Source organism: Oncorhynchus masou, chromosome 6 (assembly GCF_036934945.1).
Source record: "Oncorhynchus masou masou isolate Uvic2021 chromosome 6, UVic_Omas_1.1, whole genome shotgun sequence".
Taxonomy (NCBI): Eukaryota; Metazoa; Chordata; class Actinopteri; order Salmoniformes; family Salmonidae; genus Oncorhynchus; species Oncorhynchus masou.
Window position 1 is genome coordinate 25388640 of NC_088217.1, and position 14782 is coordinate 25403421.

Consider the following 14782-nt stretch of genomic DNA (forward strand, 5'->3'; position numbering starts at 1 on the left):
CCTCGGTCAGCTGAGGGGGCAAAGGTTTGAGTAGTGACCACAAAAACCTCAGTACAAGCCAAGGTTGTAATGGTTGTTGAAATGGTTCAACAGAATAAGAGCAAATCTTAGATACTAATTACCAGTCCGCAGCTAGAAATTGTTAACCTGGGATGTGAAGACCGACAACTGCCGAAACATCTATTCTATAAGAACATTTCTGAATGGTACTCTGAAGTATCTATTCTAACCAAGAAAGACTTCAGGGAAGCAGAGAGACGCTTGGATGAACTTTCCAACAGAAAGACGGATGATTCCAACAGAGATCAAGATGACACACAGAGCGTATATATATATATATATAGATTGCAATTATTCCCGAATGAGTGAGCGTTCATGTGCAGAGGATTAACATTTCAATTAATATAATTATCAACTGTGTAGCGACTCTTGTCTTTCCCACCCTTCTCAGTCCACACACACTTCCCTTTCTCCACCAAGCCATTATATCGGCTTAGCCCACTAGGGAATCTCCCCTATCATTTCCTTGTAACCATATGTTTGTTTATGCATTTGTGATTATTTATTTAGTTAATAAATAAATGATTAAGACAATTGATGTATGGATGAATCATATTAGAGGCTGGGTTCATGCAGATAACCAACAATTTACGACGTTTGGAATGAGACTAACATGAGGTAAAGAACAATTCATTAATTAGACTAATTGATCAGATATTTTAATATGTGAAGAGTTATATTAGGAAAATTATAACTTTGTAATCTGAAGATTTTCTTTGGTGCCCATACTTCCAAGTTAGTTACATTTACATGCTTAATTTAATCACATAATAATAATAATCATAGAGAATTTATTTTATAAAATAAGTATTAAATTTAATGGTGCCAAAGACACGACATAACCATGCACTGCGTCAATGGAAGAGTTAAGCCGTTACTGAGGAAACAATAGATCCCCTTTTACAAAGTAACATCCCATTGAAGAGTGCCTGCGTTTACATACATGTTGAGTGCAGAGATCATGATGATGTGTATGAGCACAATCAGCGATTATATCAGAGGGGGAGAGAGGAAACATCGGGCTGGGAGGATGGACAGCTAGGCGGGGGAGTTGGAGCTTGCTCACTTAACCCTAATACTGTTATTCCTAGCCTAGCCATCTGCGCCAAGGCAGATGCTGGGAATGTTGGGTTAGGATCAGAGAGGATGGTCAGAAGTTCAAAACCAACACCAAAAGAAAAGGATGGCCCTGAGAGGCACCAAAGTGCTTTAGGCAAAATCATTGTCTCCATTATAGGGCCATAACAGCTGAACTGGAGCTTGGCCTTTGGTTTTTCCCCTTTCCCTCCATCTGATCATCCTCCTCTTTCTATCCATTCTATCACACAGTAAGCCTTTTGTGCATCTATCACAGGAGGCTGCCGAGGGGAGGACAGCTCATAATAAGGGCTGGAAGAGAGTGAATGGAATGGTATCAACCACGTGGAAACCATGTGTTTGATATTATTCCATTCCAGCCATTGGAATGAGTCCATCCTCACCAATTAAATAGCAACCAGCCTCCAGTGGTATCCATAGGGAGGGATGCCCCAAAAGAGCTTCTTAATTCAAAGCTGGGTTTAGTAGCTCAGCCAAACGGCTATTAAGGACTCCACACAAATCCAATTGTTAACATAATGGGATTGGGAAACGAAGCACGTGGAGGGAGAAACAGGAAGGGTAGGGCAAAAGATGGATACGAGTGGTGGTGGTGGTCAAGCAAAAGACATCTGCAACGGAAAAAGCCAAATGAATGGAGATAGTGAGTCAACGTCACACAGGCTATACTCATGCACTGAACAAGTACAGGCACAGTTTATTTTTTACTTGTAGCGACATCTACTCTCACTCAACAAGGAACAAGCAAACAAATAGCCATGGAAGTAAATAGAATAAAACCTTTCCTTCCCTTCCCTCAGCTAAAAATAAAGCACTCAGGACCGAGGCTCTTTATTCCCCAATTGTGCCTGAGGTTTTGTTTAGAGTTTTTTCTCATTTATTCTGCCTTTTAAAATATTCAGTAGAAGGGGGGTGGACAGAGCTCTGAATAAAGAAGGCAACTGCCGTAAGAGGAGAGGTGAAAGTAGCGGCACGCAATGGATAGAGTATGGAGGAAGAGAGAAAGTCAAGTGAGGATCAAAAAGTGGGTCATATAGATGGGTGTAAGTCCACACTGTGTTCCAACAATCCACTAGCTTCTCATTATTGACCCTTTCTCCTCTGTTAGCGAGTAGACGTCTTGCTATGTTACTGTGCAACAGAAAACAGCAGGGAGACAGCCACCTTTACAGATTTCAGTCTTCATTGAAAAAGAAAAAAAACATAAGTCAAGGACATTACATCATCATACAACTGGTTAGTTCCAACAAAAATATCCAGTACAGTTGTACTGTTGATGAATATCCAAGAGGTTAATCATTGACAAGGTCAAGTCTGAAGTTAATACTGTAGTCCATGATCCTTATTCTCTTCAAATTAAAACATGAGTGCACGGATTATATTTCATTTGTAAAGTTTACAACTTGACATTGTTCCATAGGTGTGTTTTCCATGCTTACCCCTCCTACTTCAATTCTCTTTCACCATCTCTTGCACATTTTTAATACACTTGAAAGCTCCAAACAATTATTTACTTCAAAATGTGGTTTTAGGCTGCTTTCCATTTCCACCAAATGGTAGGCTTCTGGTATAATAATCATAGACAAAATGTCTGAATTAAATATATACATTTATAAATAAATATAAAGCAGGTCTCCATCCAACTTTCTTTTCCCCAAGTATTTGTTTTTCAGCAATTCATTTTTGTCCAAAACTGTACAATAATTGCCATTCATATGCTTCAGCACTCTACTTCCACCATGTTTTCTTATTCAGACATCTATTGTACCATATCTGTAAAGTGTGGTTTTAACACTTTCTAAAAATGATGCTCTATAAAAAGTGTTGCACAATTTCCAGTTAATAAACAAGTCATTCCAGCTAAAAGCTGTGTTTTGTGCATATTTGTGGTGTGCAATAAATACAAAACACTGTGCTGTGTAATATGTTTCATAAATAGAAACAGGGTCCTGTGTATGCATGGCTGGATGCACCCTATAGAAGGGCAATTCCAAGGTAACAGTGATGCTGGGACAGAGGTTTCACTTTAAATGTATGTCAAACAAAAAACTGTTTGCAAAGTTAAACCATACAGCTATGCACAAGGACTACTTTGACATACAAATAAATACATTGAAGAACAGTGCATATACAACGTTTGGTAAAAGAATGATGGCACAAACAGCACAAACTATCCTTCTGTTACCAAACTTTGCATCTGCACTGTCCATCAATTAAATATGTTTTTGTAACATTTTCTGTGGAAGTTGTTCAAAGTAGATCTGTGCATAACTGTATGGTTTGTTTAACTTTGCAATTATTGTTTTTTCCTTTACATATATTTTAACGTGAAATATCTGAGTCTCAATCATTCGGTTACAGTGTTATTACCCAGAACTGAGTCTTTCTGTGCTCTATCAGACATGTAAGATCTTCAGGTGCATTTGGCATCTCTCACATGTGAAGTAACAGAAACCTAAGTGCAGAAGTGTGCTATGCAATCGTGCGCAAGCTTGGTATGACGTGTACCACAAGAAAACATTACTATACAATGAAGTGTACATCTAGAAAAGGTCATAATAAGAATCTCATGCATACAATGTTCCCAGTAACATATGTGCATAAAACAAGTGCTGGAACACAATGTCTGTTTGTATGTGCATCACTCACTCAAACCTCTGAGGCAGAGGAAAATGTAATGCAGGTTTTGTGCAGGAATGGAAAGAAACCACCAACACTACAATATCTGAGGTACAATGCAATGTGCACACTCATAGAAATCCAGGCATATCAGGAATAATGATACTATGATAATAATGAGATAAGTTACTAAGGGACTATAGGTTGGCAATGTTTTTGGAGATTATACAGTCCTCTTATATCTACTTTTTTGCATGCATTTAATTTCTCCCATATCTATGTCCAAGTCCCACCATTGGTCCTTAATCCACAGTGGGGTTAAAGAGTCCCAGTAGCAATCTCCCATTTTTGTCAGGTGAGGTATGTCAATATCCCTTGCTTAAAACAGAAACTAAAATGTTCTTGCCCCACCTAAATCTCTGTGCGCTTTAAGTTTTGATGAAACAATTGTTCATTGTGTTTTTAGCTTGTGTTTAGCTTCTCAAAAATTGAAGATCTGAAATAGTTGCTTTCATGTGCCAAAAACCCCACAGGACACCAAGTTGTCAAAAGTACTTCTCTTATGTCCAGCATGTTCCTGGTCATGTCCTTGACTTCATCATCTTTACAGTGATGATGTCACACTAAGCGCTCACACTTTAGAGGGTATCTGTTCAGGAGTCCAGTTCCAGAGAGCTGTTCCCGGAGAATTTGGTATTTCTGACCGGTCAGTTCCCATCCCTTCTCCTCCATGCATTAAAACAGTAGTGAGATCACAGTATTCCAAGTGTGCGGAGGTTCTGAAACGACATGAAACCCACATCAAATGGGCCTCCCTTGGTCTGGTAATAGAGATAGAGGGGGTCTCTACTCCCTCTCAGTCTTATGAGGATGTTATTAGCCAGGTGTCTGATGCCCATCTTAGGTATGATCCATATGTCCCAGCAGTCTTTAGGATTGAATAGACAGAGGAAGAGAGCAGGCAGCCCATCATGAAAATCCCTGGCGTTCCAAGCAGGAGTTCTTCTCTTACACCACTGAGGGGAAATTATAAGATAAAAAAACAAGGAAATCAGATAGCCATATCAACCCATTTTGTAAAAAGGACAATGTGGTATGGAGACTCAGAAGTCATGCTCAAAGTCACTACAGTCTATTCTATGCACTAAGGTTTGAAGACAATTCCATGAGAATTGTCTGATCGCTGTTTTAAATGAGAGATGAGTTTCCAACCATTGTGTGTATAACCCCTGATCTGGACTACAATAAAAATACACAATCCCACCAAACAGAGATAAAGTCTGTCGTCTAGGCCACCTAAAAACAACAAAACACAATCCCAATGGTACCTTGTGAATAAGGGATGTGAGGACAAAGTAGAAACAGAACATGTCATTCAATTATATCAGAAAAGTACCTTATATTCTAAAATTGTGTTTCAGATGAAGTCAAATTTCTACATGATATAGGAAACTTACATGAGGGGGCAGAAGTTAAGGAAATATTGGTCCTGGGTTTGCATAACCATCAGATAGACCCATAGCATGCCACTGCTGGGTAAGAGAGGCCACTGAGAAGACCTGAGTCTTTCAAGCATCTAACTACAGTACAGTATATCTATGGAGGAAGGTGGTTTATAATTTGATTGACATTGCGGTCTGGGTGTGATGATAATGTTGTTAGTGTGTACTTCCCCCAAAACACGAGTCAAGAACATTCAAAGTTCATACAGCATGGGACAGAGTACAGTAGTAAGCATAGCCTTAATAGCATAGTCTATAGAGAACCCTGTTCTAATATGGGCACAACAATTTTCTCAGTATAGTGTTCTCATAACCCTGTGTGGGAGCTAGAGTAGAGACCTCAAGTGAGAGTTCTACATGTCTATGGATGTAAAGGACAGGAAACATCCATTAGCTACAGCAGTGTCAGCAACACCTCAATGGTTCCCATACACCGCGTGAGCCTTTAATACGGTCATGATCAAACCAGGTGGGTCCTATATGCACAGAGAAAGGTTCAGTATGCTTCAGCAGATTGGACACAGTAGGCCATTAAACCGACCTCTAAGGCTCATAGCCATCTACCCTCTCCAGTTGATTACAAAAATACCCCATACCGACTACCATAATTAGAAACCCTGTAGTTTCACATTTCAAACATGATAACAGTTGAGAATGTGAAACAGACAAAAGACAAAACTAGGTAAAAGTACAAAATGAAAAGTTGAAGTCTGTACCACTTTCAGAGTGACAGCAGGACCCTCGGCCCTTCAGCATACTGCCTTGTTTCTCTGGGGCACAGTGGAGTCTGTGCCTCCGCCCCAAACCGTCCCGCCTCCACCAGCAACTGGGAGAGAGAGGACAAACTCTTCATGACAAATGATTTCAGGTCAACACACCAAATGACCTTCTAAAGACTAGTGGAGGGTTTTTAATCTTACTTCATGGACAAACTCATCATGGTAGCATGTGCAGTATGTTTGGTTCATCATAGTGTAATGACGCAGATGTCTACACAATGTATGTAGGCTCAGTGAATGGGCAGTGTCAGAGGGAGATTGCTGTTCTCTTGTGGGACAACACATTGAGCAGAATCACAGTGTGGTTGGTTAAGCACAGTGTGGTTGTGGCATAATGGCATAAGTCATGGAGAGATTTTCCTATTAAGCAGACATCATGTACTTACTGTAAAAGGGTGCAGAGCAGCATCGTCAAGACGCAACCAATCACACACAGAACTAGCACCGTGGCAACTGTCTGTTGCCTGTGATTGGTGGCCACCACAGCTAGCAGGTCAGCGTGCTCACATCGCATCCCTACGAAGCCTTGGTGACACCTGTCAAACATGAAGTGGAGAAAGGACATAAAACTTCATACAGCAGCATGGACTTGATCCTTCAAGGCTGTTTGACAAACTCACTGACTCCATTTGCAATGGAGAGACCACAGCATTAAATATAACATCTATAAATATATTGTATCTCTATGGAAGAGACTAATAGAGGTAGAGATTAATGAAGTAGAACAGGTAAGTAGAACTATTAGCCATATGTTTCAGAAAGAATAGTTCAGTCTGCAAAACTATTTTGAATCATATTGCTACCCATACAATACCCTTCGTATTATGAACATGCCATAAAGTGTCTCAAGAGGTCGCTACTAAAGAGCATTTTAGTAAAGGGTTTAGGTCAAAGAGCCTAACCCTGGACGGAATTCCCTTTTCTGCTCATCTCACTCAGTGAGAAGTGAACTGTTGCGCTCTAATTCCATAGGCCAGTGAAATTCATATCATGCTCAAACCAGCTCTACGAACTGTAGCGAATCAGTGTACAAACATAGCACTGACAGAACAGATCGTAAACAGACTTTGGATGCATTTGTATTTATTATGGATCCCAATTAACTCTTTCTGGGGTCCAGCAAAACTAAGGCAGTTAAACAATTTTAGAAAAACATGACAATACATTAATTACAGAATTCACAACACACTAAGTGTGTGCCCTGAGGTCGATACTCCACTATTTACAACACAAAATGTGTACGTTTGTGTATAGTGTGTATGTTATTGTGTGTGTGTGTGTGTGTATATATATATATGCATATGTCTGAGCCTGTGTGTGTGTTGCTTCACAGTCCCCGCTGTTCCATAAGGTGTTTTTTTCATTTTTATAAAAATCTTATTCTACTGCTTGCATCAGTTACCTGATGTGGAATAGAGTTCCATATAGCCATTTGTTCTATGTGGTACTGTGTGCATCCCAGTCTGTTCTGAATTTGGGGACTGTGAAGAGACCTCTTGTGGCATGTCTTGTGGGGTATACATGGGTGTCTGAGCTGTGTGCTAGTTTAATCAGACAGCTCGGTGCTTTCAACATGTCAATACCTCTCACTAATACAAGTAGTGATGAAGTCAATCACTCCTCTACTTTGAGCCAGGAGAGATTGACATGCATATTATTCATGTTCTGAGCCAATTGCAATTTTCCTGAGTCACTCTGTGGCACCTGACCACATGACTGAACAGTAGTCCAGGAGTGACAAAACTAGGACCTGTAGGACCTGCCTTGTTGATTGTGCTGTTAAGAAGGTAGAGCAGCACTTTATTATGGACAAACTTATCCCCATCTTAGCTACTGTTGTATCAATATGTTTTGACCATGACAGTTTACAATCTAGAGTTACTCCAAGCAGTTTAGTCACCTCAACTTGCTCAATTTCCACATTATTTATTACAATATTTAATAGAGTTTAGTGAATGATTAGTCACAAATACAATGCTTTTAGTTTTTGAAATATTTAGGAATAACGTATTCCTTGCCACCCATTCTGAAACTAACTGCAGCTCTTTGTTAAGTGTTGCAGTTATTTCAGTTGCTGTAGTGGCTGATGTGTATAGTGTTGAGTCATCTGCATTCATAGACACACTGGCTTTACTCATACACCGCATACATAGACACACTGTCAGTAAAGATTGGCCTAGACAGCTGCCCTGGGGAATTCCTGATTCTACCTGGATTATGTTGGAGAAGCTTCCACGCCCTCTGTGTTCTGTTAGACAGGTAACTCTTTATACACAATATAGCAGGGGATGTAAAGCAATAACACGTATGTTTTTCCAGCAGCAGACTATGATCGATAATGTCAAAAGCCACACTGAAGTCTGAACAAAACAGCCCCCCCAATCTTTTTATCGTCAATTTCAGTCAGCCAGTCAGTCATTTGTGTACGTTCTGTGCTTGTTGAATGTCCTTCCCTATAAGCGTGCTGAAAGACTGTTGTCAATTTGTTTACTGTAAAATAGCATTGTATCTGGTCAAAAAACATTTTCTCCAAAACTTTACTAAAGGTTGGTAACAGGCTGATTGGTCAGCTATTTAAGCCAGTAAAGGGGGCTTTACTATTCTTAGGTAGAGGAATGACTTTAGCTTTCCTCCAGGCCTGAGGGCACACACTTTTCCTCAGTAATTCTCCATCCAAGTTGTCAGACCCCAGTGGCTTGTCATCGTTGATAGATAATACTTTTTCCCCCCTCTTCCACACTCACTTTACAGATTTCAAAATTACAATTCTTGTCTTCCATAATTTGGTCAGATATACTTGGATGTGTAGTGTCAGAATTTGTTGATGGCATATCATGCCCAAGTTTGCTAATCTTGCCAATGAAAAAAACATTAAAGTAGTTGGCAATATCAGTGGGTTTTGTAATGAATGAGCCATCTGATTCGATGAATGGAAGAGCTGAGTTTGCATTTTTTCACAATTTCATTTAAGGTGCTCCAAAGCTTTTTACTATCATTCTTTGTCATTTATCTTTGTTTCATAGTGTAGTTTCTTCTTCTTTTTATTCAGTTTAGTCACGATTTCTCAATTTGCAGTACGTTTGCCAAGCCGTTGTGCAGCCAGACTTAAATTGCTATTCCCTTTGCCTCATCCCTCTCAACCATACATTTTTTTCAATTACTTATCAATCCACAGGGATGTAACAGTTTTACAGTCATTTTCTTAATGGGTACATGATTATTAGTAACTGGGATAAGCAATTGGATGTCACAGACAGACCTAAAACTGGGTGGCTTACCCAACAAACTCTCCATAAATCCTACTAACTGGTGACCACTCAAAATAAAATAATTACAACATATGCTAGCCTTTTACAGCTTACTTGTGACAGGTCACCAGCAAGGACAGGTCACAAGTTCATTATCGAAGAACAATTTCCCATACAGACTGAGTAACACAATGATGATTCACCTGATTTTGAAAAAATGACGACAATGCCTTACTGTGGGACGTAGCCTTATTTCAACTATGTGGGTACGTGAATCAGCGAGAGAGAAAGAGAAGTTGAACTTACACACATGCGGGTGTCTCCTCCAGAATCAAGAAACGACAGGTGCCATGGAAACAGAAGTGGCTGTGGGAGTCAGGACAGTCATCGAAGTGGGATCGAACAGCTGCTGCAACAAACTCTGACAGAGAGAAAGAATAACATTTTAGGGTATTTCTAAAACATTGTGCAACTGGATTGCATGTACTCAATGATTTATAAATCACCTTGTATTCCAAATAACTACTCAATATGTGATGAAGATTAGAAATTCTGCATTTAGCTTTTCTCAAACTGATCGCCTCCAACATGCCGTTTCTCTCTTTGTAGGATTACACTGTAAGAGCCCAATAACCTGGCCATACGCCTTACCAAAACTCCATAGGTCAGTCAGTGTCATAGATCTAAAATAACTTAATTCTTGGACAAAAATGTCAAAATCTACTCCCACGCCTCCAGTTGGGGAAGTTCCTGAGGCAGAGGAGACTTATTCTAAGCCTTTTGTTACGTTGCTGAGTGACTGGGGTTGTCATGGCTTATGTCAGGGACAGGGCCCTCCAAGGGACAAGTCTAACCCCATGTCAAATCCCCAGTGCCACGACACAGCAAACAAAACATCTGTCCATCATCAAACCCATTAGAGGTCTGGAGAAAGCACATCCCTGAAGCCAGAAAGTAAAACGCTCACCCTTTTCACTCCATGGTTGTGTCTGAAAAGATTACTAGTCCTCATGTCCTTGCTTCCTCCTTATGGAGTGGATCAAAAGGTCCCTCCTCCCGAGCTCTACTCTATTGAGCATTGAGAGGAATTCAGGAAACAAGGACAGAGGAGACAAGGATTTTGACAGCTAGTAAGCTTTTCAGACACAGCCTCTCTCCTCTACCCTTTACATCCAATCAAACTTGATTTATTATGGCTAGAACAACAGAATTCATCTTCTGAAATAAATTAACATTGGGATGAGCTGAAGAGGTCAGAACTCAGGAAGAACATGGTAACCACATTTTTGTGTCTGGACAAATTTCTTACTCATCAACTATACAGTCACGGTTTCAAATTCCAACCTGACTGGCCCAAACAAAAGTCTGAGTATCTTTTCTTGGGCAGCCAAAACAGATGTCACAATGTGGCATTCAGAGGGGGAGGAAGAGAGGGAGTAAGTGAGAAAGAGAGAGAGGATGAACAGACAGACTGCTGCAGTACAACCGACCGTAACACACTCCATTCCATTAGTAAATGGCTGGTTGGATTCCAGCCTACATGCATTGTCCTTTTTCCCCTCTCTCTTTCAGAGTCTGTATAAAGCTCTCTGTTCTTCCCTGAGGCATCTGCCCCAGCTACCCTTCAGCCCCTCTCTACCAGAGTCCCAAATTGTACCCTATTCACTATAGTGCACTATTTTTGACCAGGGACCATAGGGCTCTGGTCAAACATGGAACCCTATTCACTACATAGTGCACTATTTGGGATACAGATCCATCTCTCTCTTCATGTGATTTTGGCAGTCAGTCGAGGATAACATTTAGGAGGAACGGAAATTAGTCATTAGGCATTTCTGGATTTTAAATGGTGCCTCGCAGATAATGACGGAAATGTGATAGTTGGTAGCCTGGGATTTAGGCTACTTGATTATTATTTTTGCTACATTCTATCCAGGCTGAGAAACTAGATTTATGAAAAAAATAAACCAATTAATTCATGTGTAGCTTAGTATGTGTCCACTTTTGAAATACATTCTCTGTTGCCATCTGACTCTTCACTAGAAAAGCCTTGAATTACCATTGGCACCAGTTAATGAGTCTGAAGAGGTGAACAATTCTCTGGAGCACCCTGTAGAGGTTTTATAAAGGCATTTATAAAATGTGTGTGTGCAGTCACCTGCACATCCACACACACAGAGACAAAACACACACACAAATACATACTTTTCACTGGAATGGTGGTTGTAGTGGTGATACTGGTGGTGGTAGTAGAAGAGGTAGTAACATTTACAGTGGTAGTGGTGGTAGTTACGGGAGGTGTGGTGGTCATTGTAGAATTAGTAGCAATAGTGGAATTATCCTGGCCTGTTCCATATGTAAAGAGGGAACCTATTGGAAGAAACAGATTATGAAATGATAAAGTACATACATAAGTAATAATGTCAAGAGTGATCAGTGAAAAACTAACAAAATTCCAGTTGGCTTTAATAGTTGACAATCAGGAAACAGGCCATCTCCAGATTACTTGTTACTACCTAAGAACACTGATTTTTGTTTTCTGTTTCCAAACCACTACATGTTCACATATCAAACTTACTTGACTTAAACCACTTTGCCCCATTGGGAGGATAGGATTTCCCATGATTGCTTTCCACCTCCCTCTTCTGTTCGATGTCTTGGCTTTTGCCAGGAGATCTTTGCACTGCAATCGTATTATCTTATTTCTATTACTTGATCCTAATTAACTACTTCTCTTTTTTATATCGCACTGGGCTCAATGTGGATTGCATGCTGAGGCATGTTCTGTGCTCATACCGCTCACATTTATCATTATGTTTGGAGCTCCTCTTACCAGTTGAGTAGTCCAAGAGTGGCAATAGGATGAACACACTACAATGGGTCTATAATAGGTCTAAGCTGGGATAGTCTTAATATAGACAGGTCTTGGGAGAGAGATCACACAATTAGAATATTGTAAGTATTCACTGATATGGAGAAAGGCATTTTTTATTGAACCTTTATTTAACTAGGCAAGTCAGTTAAGAACAAATTCTTATTTAGAATGACGGCCTACCCCAGCCAAACCCTATAACGACGCTGAGCAAATTGTGCGCCGCTCTATGGGACTCCCAATCAAAATCAAACTTTATTTGTCACATGCGCCAAATACAACAAGTGTAGACTTTACCGTGAAATGCTTACTTACAAGCCCTTAACCAACAGTGCAGTTCAAGAAGAAGTTATTTTCAGTCATAAGAGCAACATTATGTACACAATGAGTTAAAAAAATAAAAACACAAAAAAACTAGCAAAATAGCACAATTGGTTGGGAGAATGTAAAACGTCAGCCATGTTCTTCGGCGCCATCTTGTTGTCAATCACGGCCGGTTGTGATACAGCCTGGAATCAAACCATGGTCTGTGGTGAAGCCTCTAGCACTGAGATGCAGTGCCGTAGACCGCTGCGCCACTCAGACAATAAAAATGCTGAGTATCAAATTAGCCATCACCATACTGCTCAGATAGATAAGAGATGGTTGCAGTCTGTCATACGGGTTTCAAGAAGGGCCATTTTCTTGCAAGCTCTTCCCTTTGAGATTTCAAATGATAGTTAAAAATAAAATAAAACAATTTTAAATACTGAGTGTCAGTTAAATGGGTGACATCCCTGTGGTCTTGCTAAGGACACTGTGCGAGTAACAAGGTACAAAGTCCAGAAACAGAGTGGGCAAATGAATGCTGTGTCAAGGCAGTGATTGTCCCCAATGGCACCCTATTCCCTACATAGTGCACTACTTTTAACCCAAGCCCTAAGACCCCTGGTCAAAATTAGTACACTGTGTAGGGAATAGGGCTATATTTTGTACACAAGCCAGTGTGACTGAACAAACAATAACAGTAGCAGGATCAAGTATTCCCTCCCTACTAAAAGGACGAGGCCATTAGAAACTTATGAATAGGTCTGAACTGACAGTTAACGCATGCTACATCACAAAAATCAACAGTGGCTCATTGGTCGGCCAACCATCTTTTTTCTCATAGAAAAGGTGAAATGTCACTGACCCTGAGGAATAGCCACAAAAATGGTTAGAATTCACAAATTGGAGCCATATTCAATCAAACCTGGAAACCAAATTCCCAGCGTATGAGTAGGCTAGGTTTGGCTATATAGGCCTGGAGTATCAACTTTGTCCTTTCTGATGCCCACGAAAATATTAAGATAGAGGTTACTGTTAATATTTAGTATTTACAATTGTCGTTTCTCCCTGCTTTTTCAGGGACCTCTGGTTGAGGTTTTATTTGTAAGGAATTGTATTTGTAAGGAAAATGGTCTACAGAAGCAAAGCTAGTTTATTAGGAAATAATAAGGACCTTTTCCCTTATGGTATAGCAAATTCAAATTTACTCAAATCCATTTTTTTATTTAACATTTTACACATTAAAATATTTTACCAACTGTTTTTTTTTCTTCATTGAACTCACCAGTAATGAGAAATATCGCATCCCAGAAAGCCCGATTCATCATGATGAAGGTTGTCTATCAAGGTAATCCTCCGAAATTCGAATGTTCTCTGTTCAATTCCATAAATATTTTTGTAGGCCTACGCACGCATCCGTCAGCAGGCGAGAGAAATGTAGTCGTCTAAAATGTAAAAAAAAAAACCTTTCTGCTTCTCCACTATAGGCTACTACTGACGTTCTTCAGAAATTTCTCAAACAATGCAAGTGCGTCGCTATTCAGCAACTTCATTACTGTCCAATGCCATGTGCAAACTGAGTTGACGTGCCTGATATGTCATCATTAAAGTGTATCAACCAACAAGTCTTCAAATACTTCGTTTCGATTTATATGTATTACATTTAAACGGAGACGTTAAGTCCATATGCCCTAAACAATTCCACTCTTCTCCTGTCGAAATAAACCCTTTCACGCACGGCACACGTAATCTTGTCAGTAGCGTCCCCTGAGGAGCTCTATCATGGGACACATGTAATTGTCAGAGAGAGAGAGAGCGGCGTGAGATAGTGATAAATATTTATGTTTATTTATTTTCCCTTTCGTACTCTACTACTTGCACATTGTTACAACACTGTACATAGCCATCATTTAATCTTTGAAATGTATCTATTCCTTTGAAACTTTTGTGAGTAATGTTTACTGTTAATTGTTTATTTCACTTTTGAATTGAATTGAGAAAGAGCGAGTGATTATTCAATATCATTCTGTCTTTGCTCTCTCTGTCGGGCCCACTTCCAGTTACCTAAAATAGGTTGTTTTTAGGGAATGTTTTAGAGTAAAATGAAACTTATCACAAGAATCTTGTAATGATAACTCAATAATCAAATGACTGGGTTTCATATTTCAATTTGGTGGTGGCTTTTATATGGGCAGTTATACTGAACAAAAATATAAATGCAACATGTAAAGTGTTGACCCCATGTTTCATGAGCTGAAATAAAAAATCCCAGAGAGAAAGCGTATTTCTCTCAAATTT

General features: G+C 39.7%; 1 protein-coding gene across 1 annotated transcript; it reads right to left on the minus strand.

Annotated features, from left to right (window-relative positions):
• Window positions 1–1832: 1832 nt before the first annotated feature.
• Window positions 1833–14199, minus strand: tgfa (transforming growth factor, alpha). The gene is made up of 6 exons (XM_064968074.1): window positions 13770–14199; window positions 11512–11676; window positions 9613–9727; window positions 6445–6594; window positions 5996–6105; window positions 1833–4793 (listed from the first exon to the last, which is right to left on the minus strand). Exons 1-6 carry the CDS (start codon window positions 13810–13812, stop codon window positions 4786–4788), a joined length of 591 nt encoding a protein of 196 aa, XP_064824146.1. The 5' UTR covers window positions 13813–14199; the 3' UTR covers window positions 1833–4785.
• Window positions 14200–14782: the final 583 nt, after the last annotated feature.

Excerpts from the sequence above, each read along its gene's own strand:
- tgfa (XM_064968074.1), bottom strand. The coding sequence starts at position 13,812 with ATGATGAATCGGGCTTTCTGGGATGCGATATTTCTCATTACTG. Across the intron at positions 9,728-11,511 it reads AACCACCATTCCAGTGAAAA|AGTTTGTTGCAGCAGCTGTT; the intron begins GTATGTATTTGT and ends TCTCTCTGTCAG. Across the intron at positions 6,106-6,444 it reads CTGCTCTGCACCCTTTTACA|TTGCTGGTGGAGGCGGGACG; the intron begins GTAAGTACATGA and ends TCTCTCTCCCAG.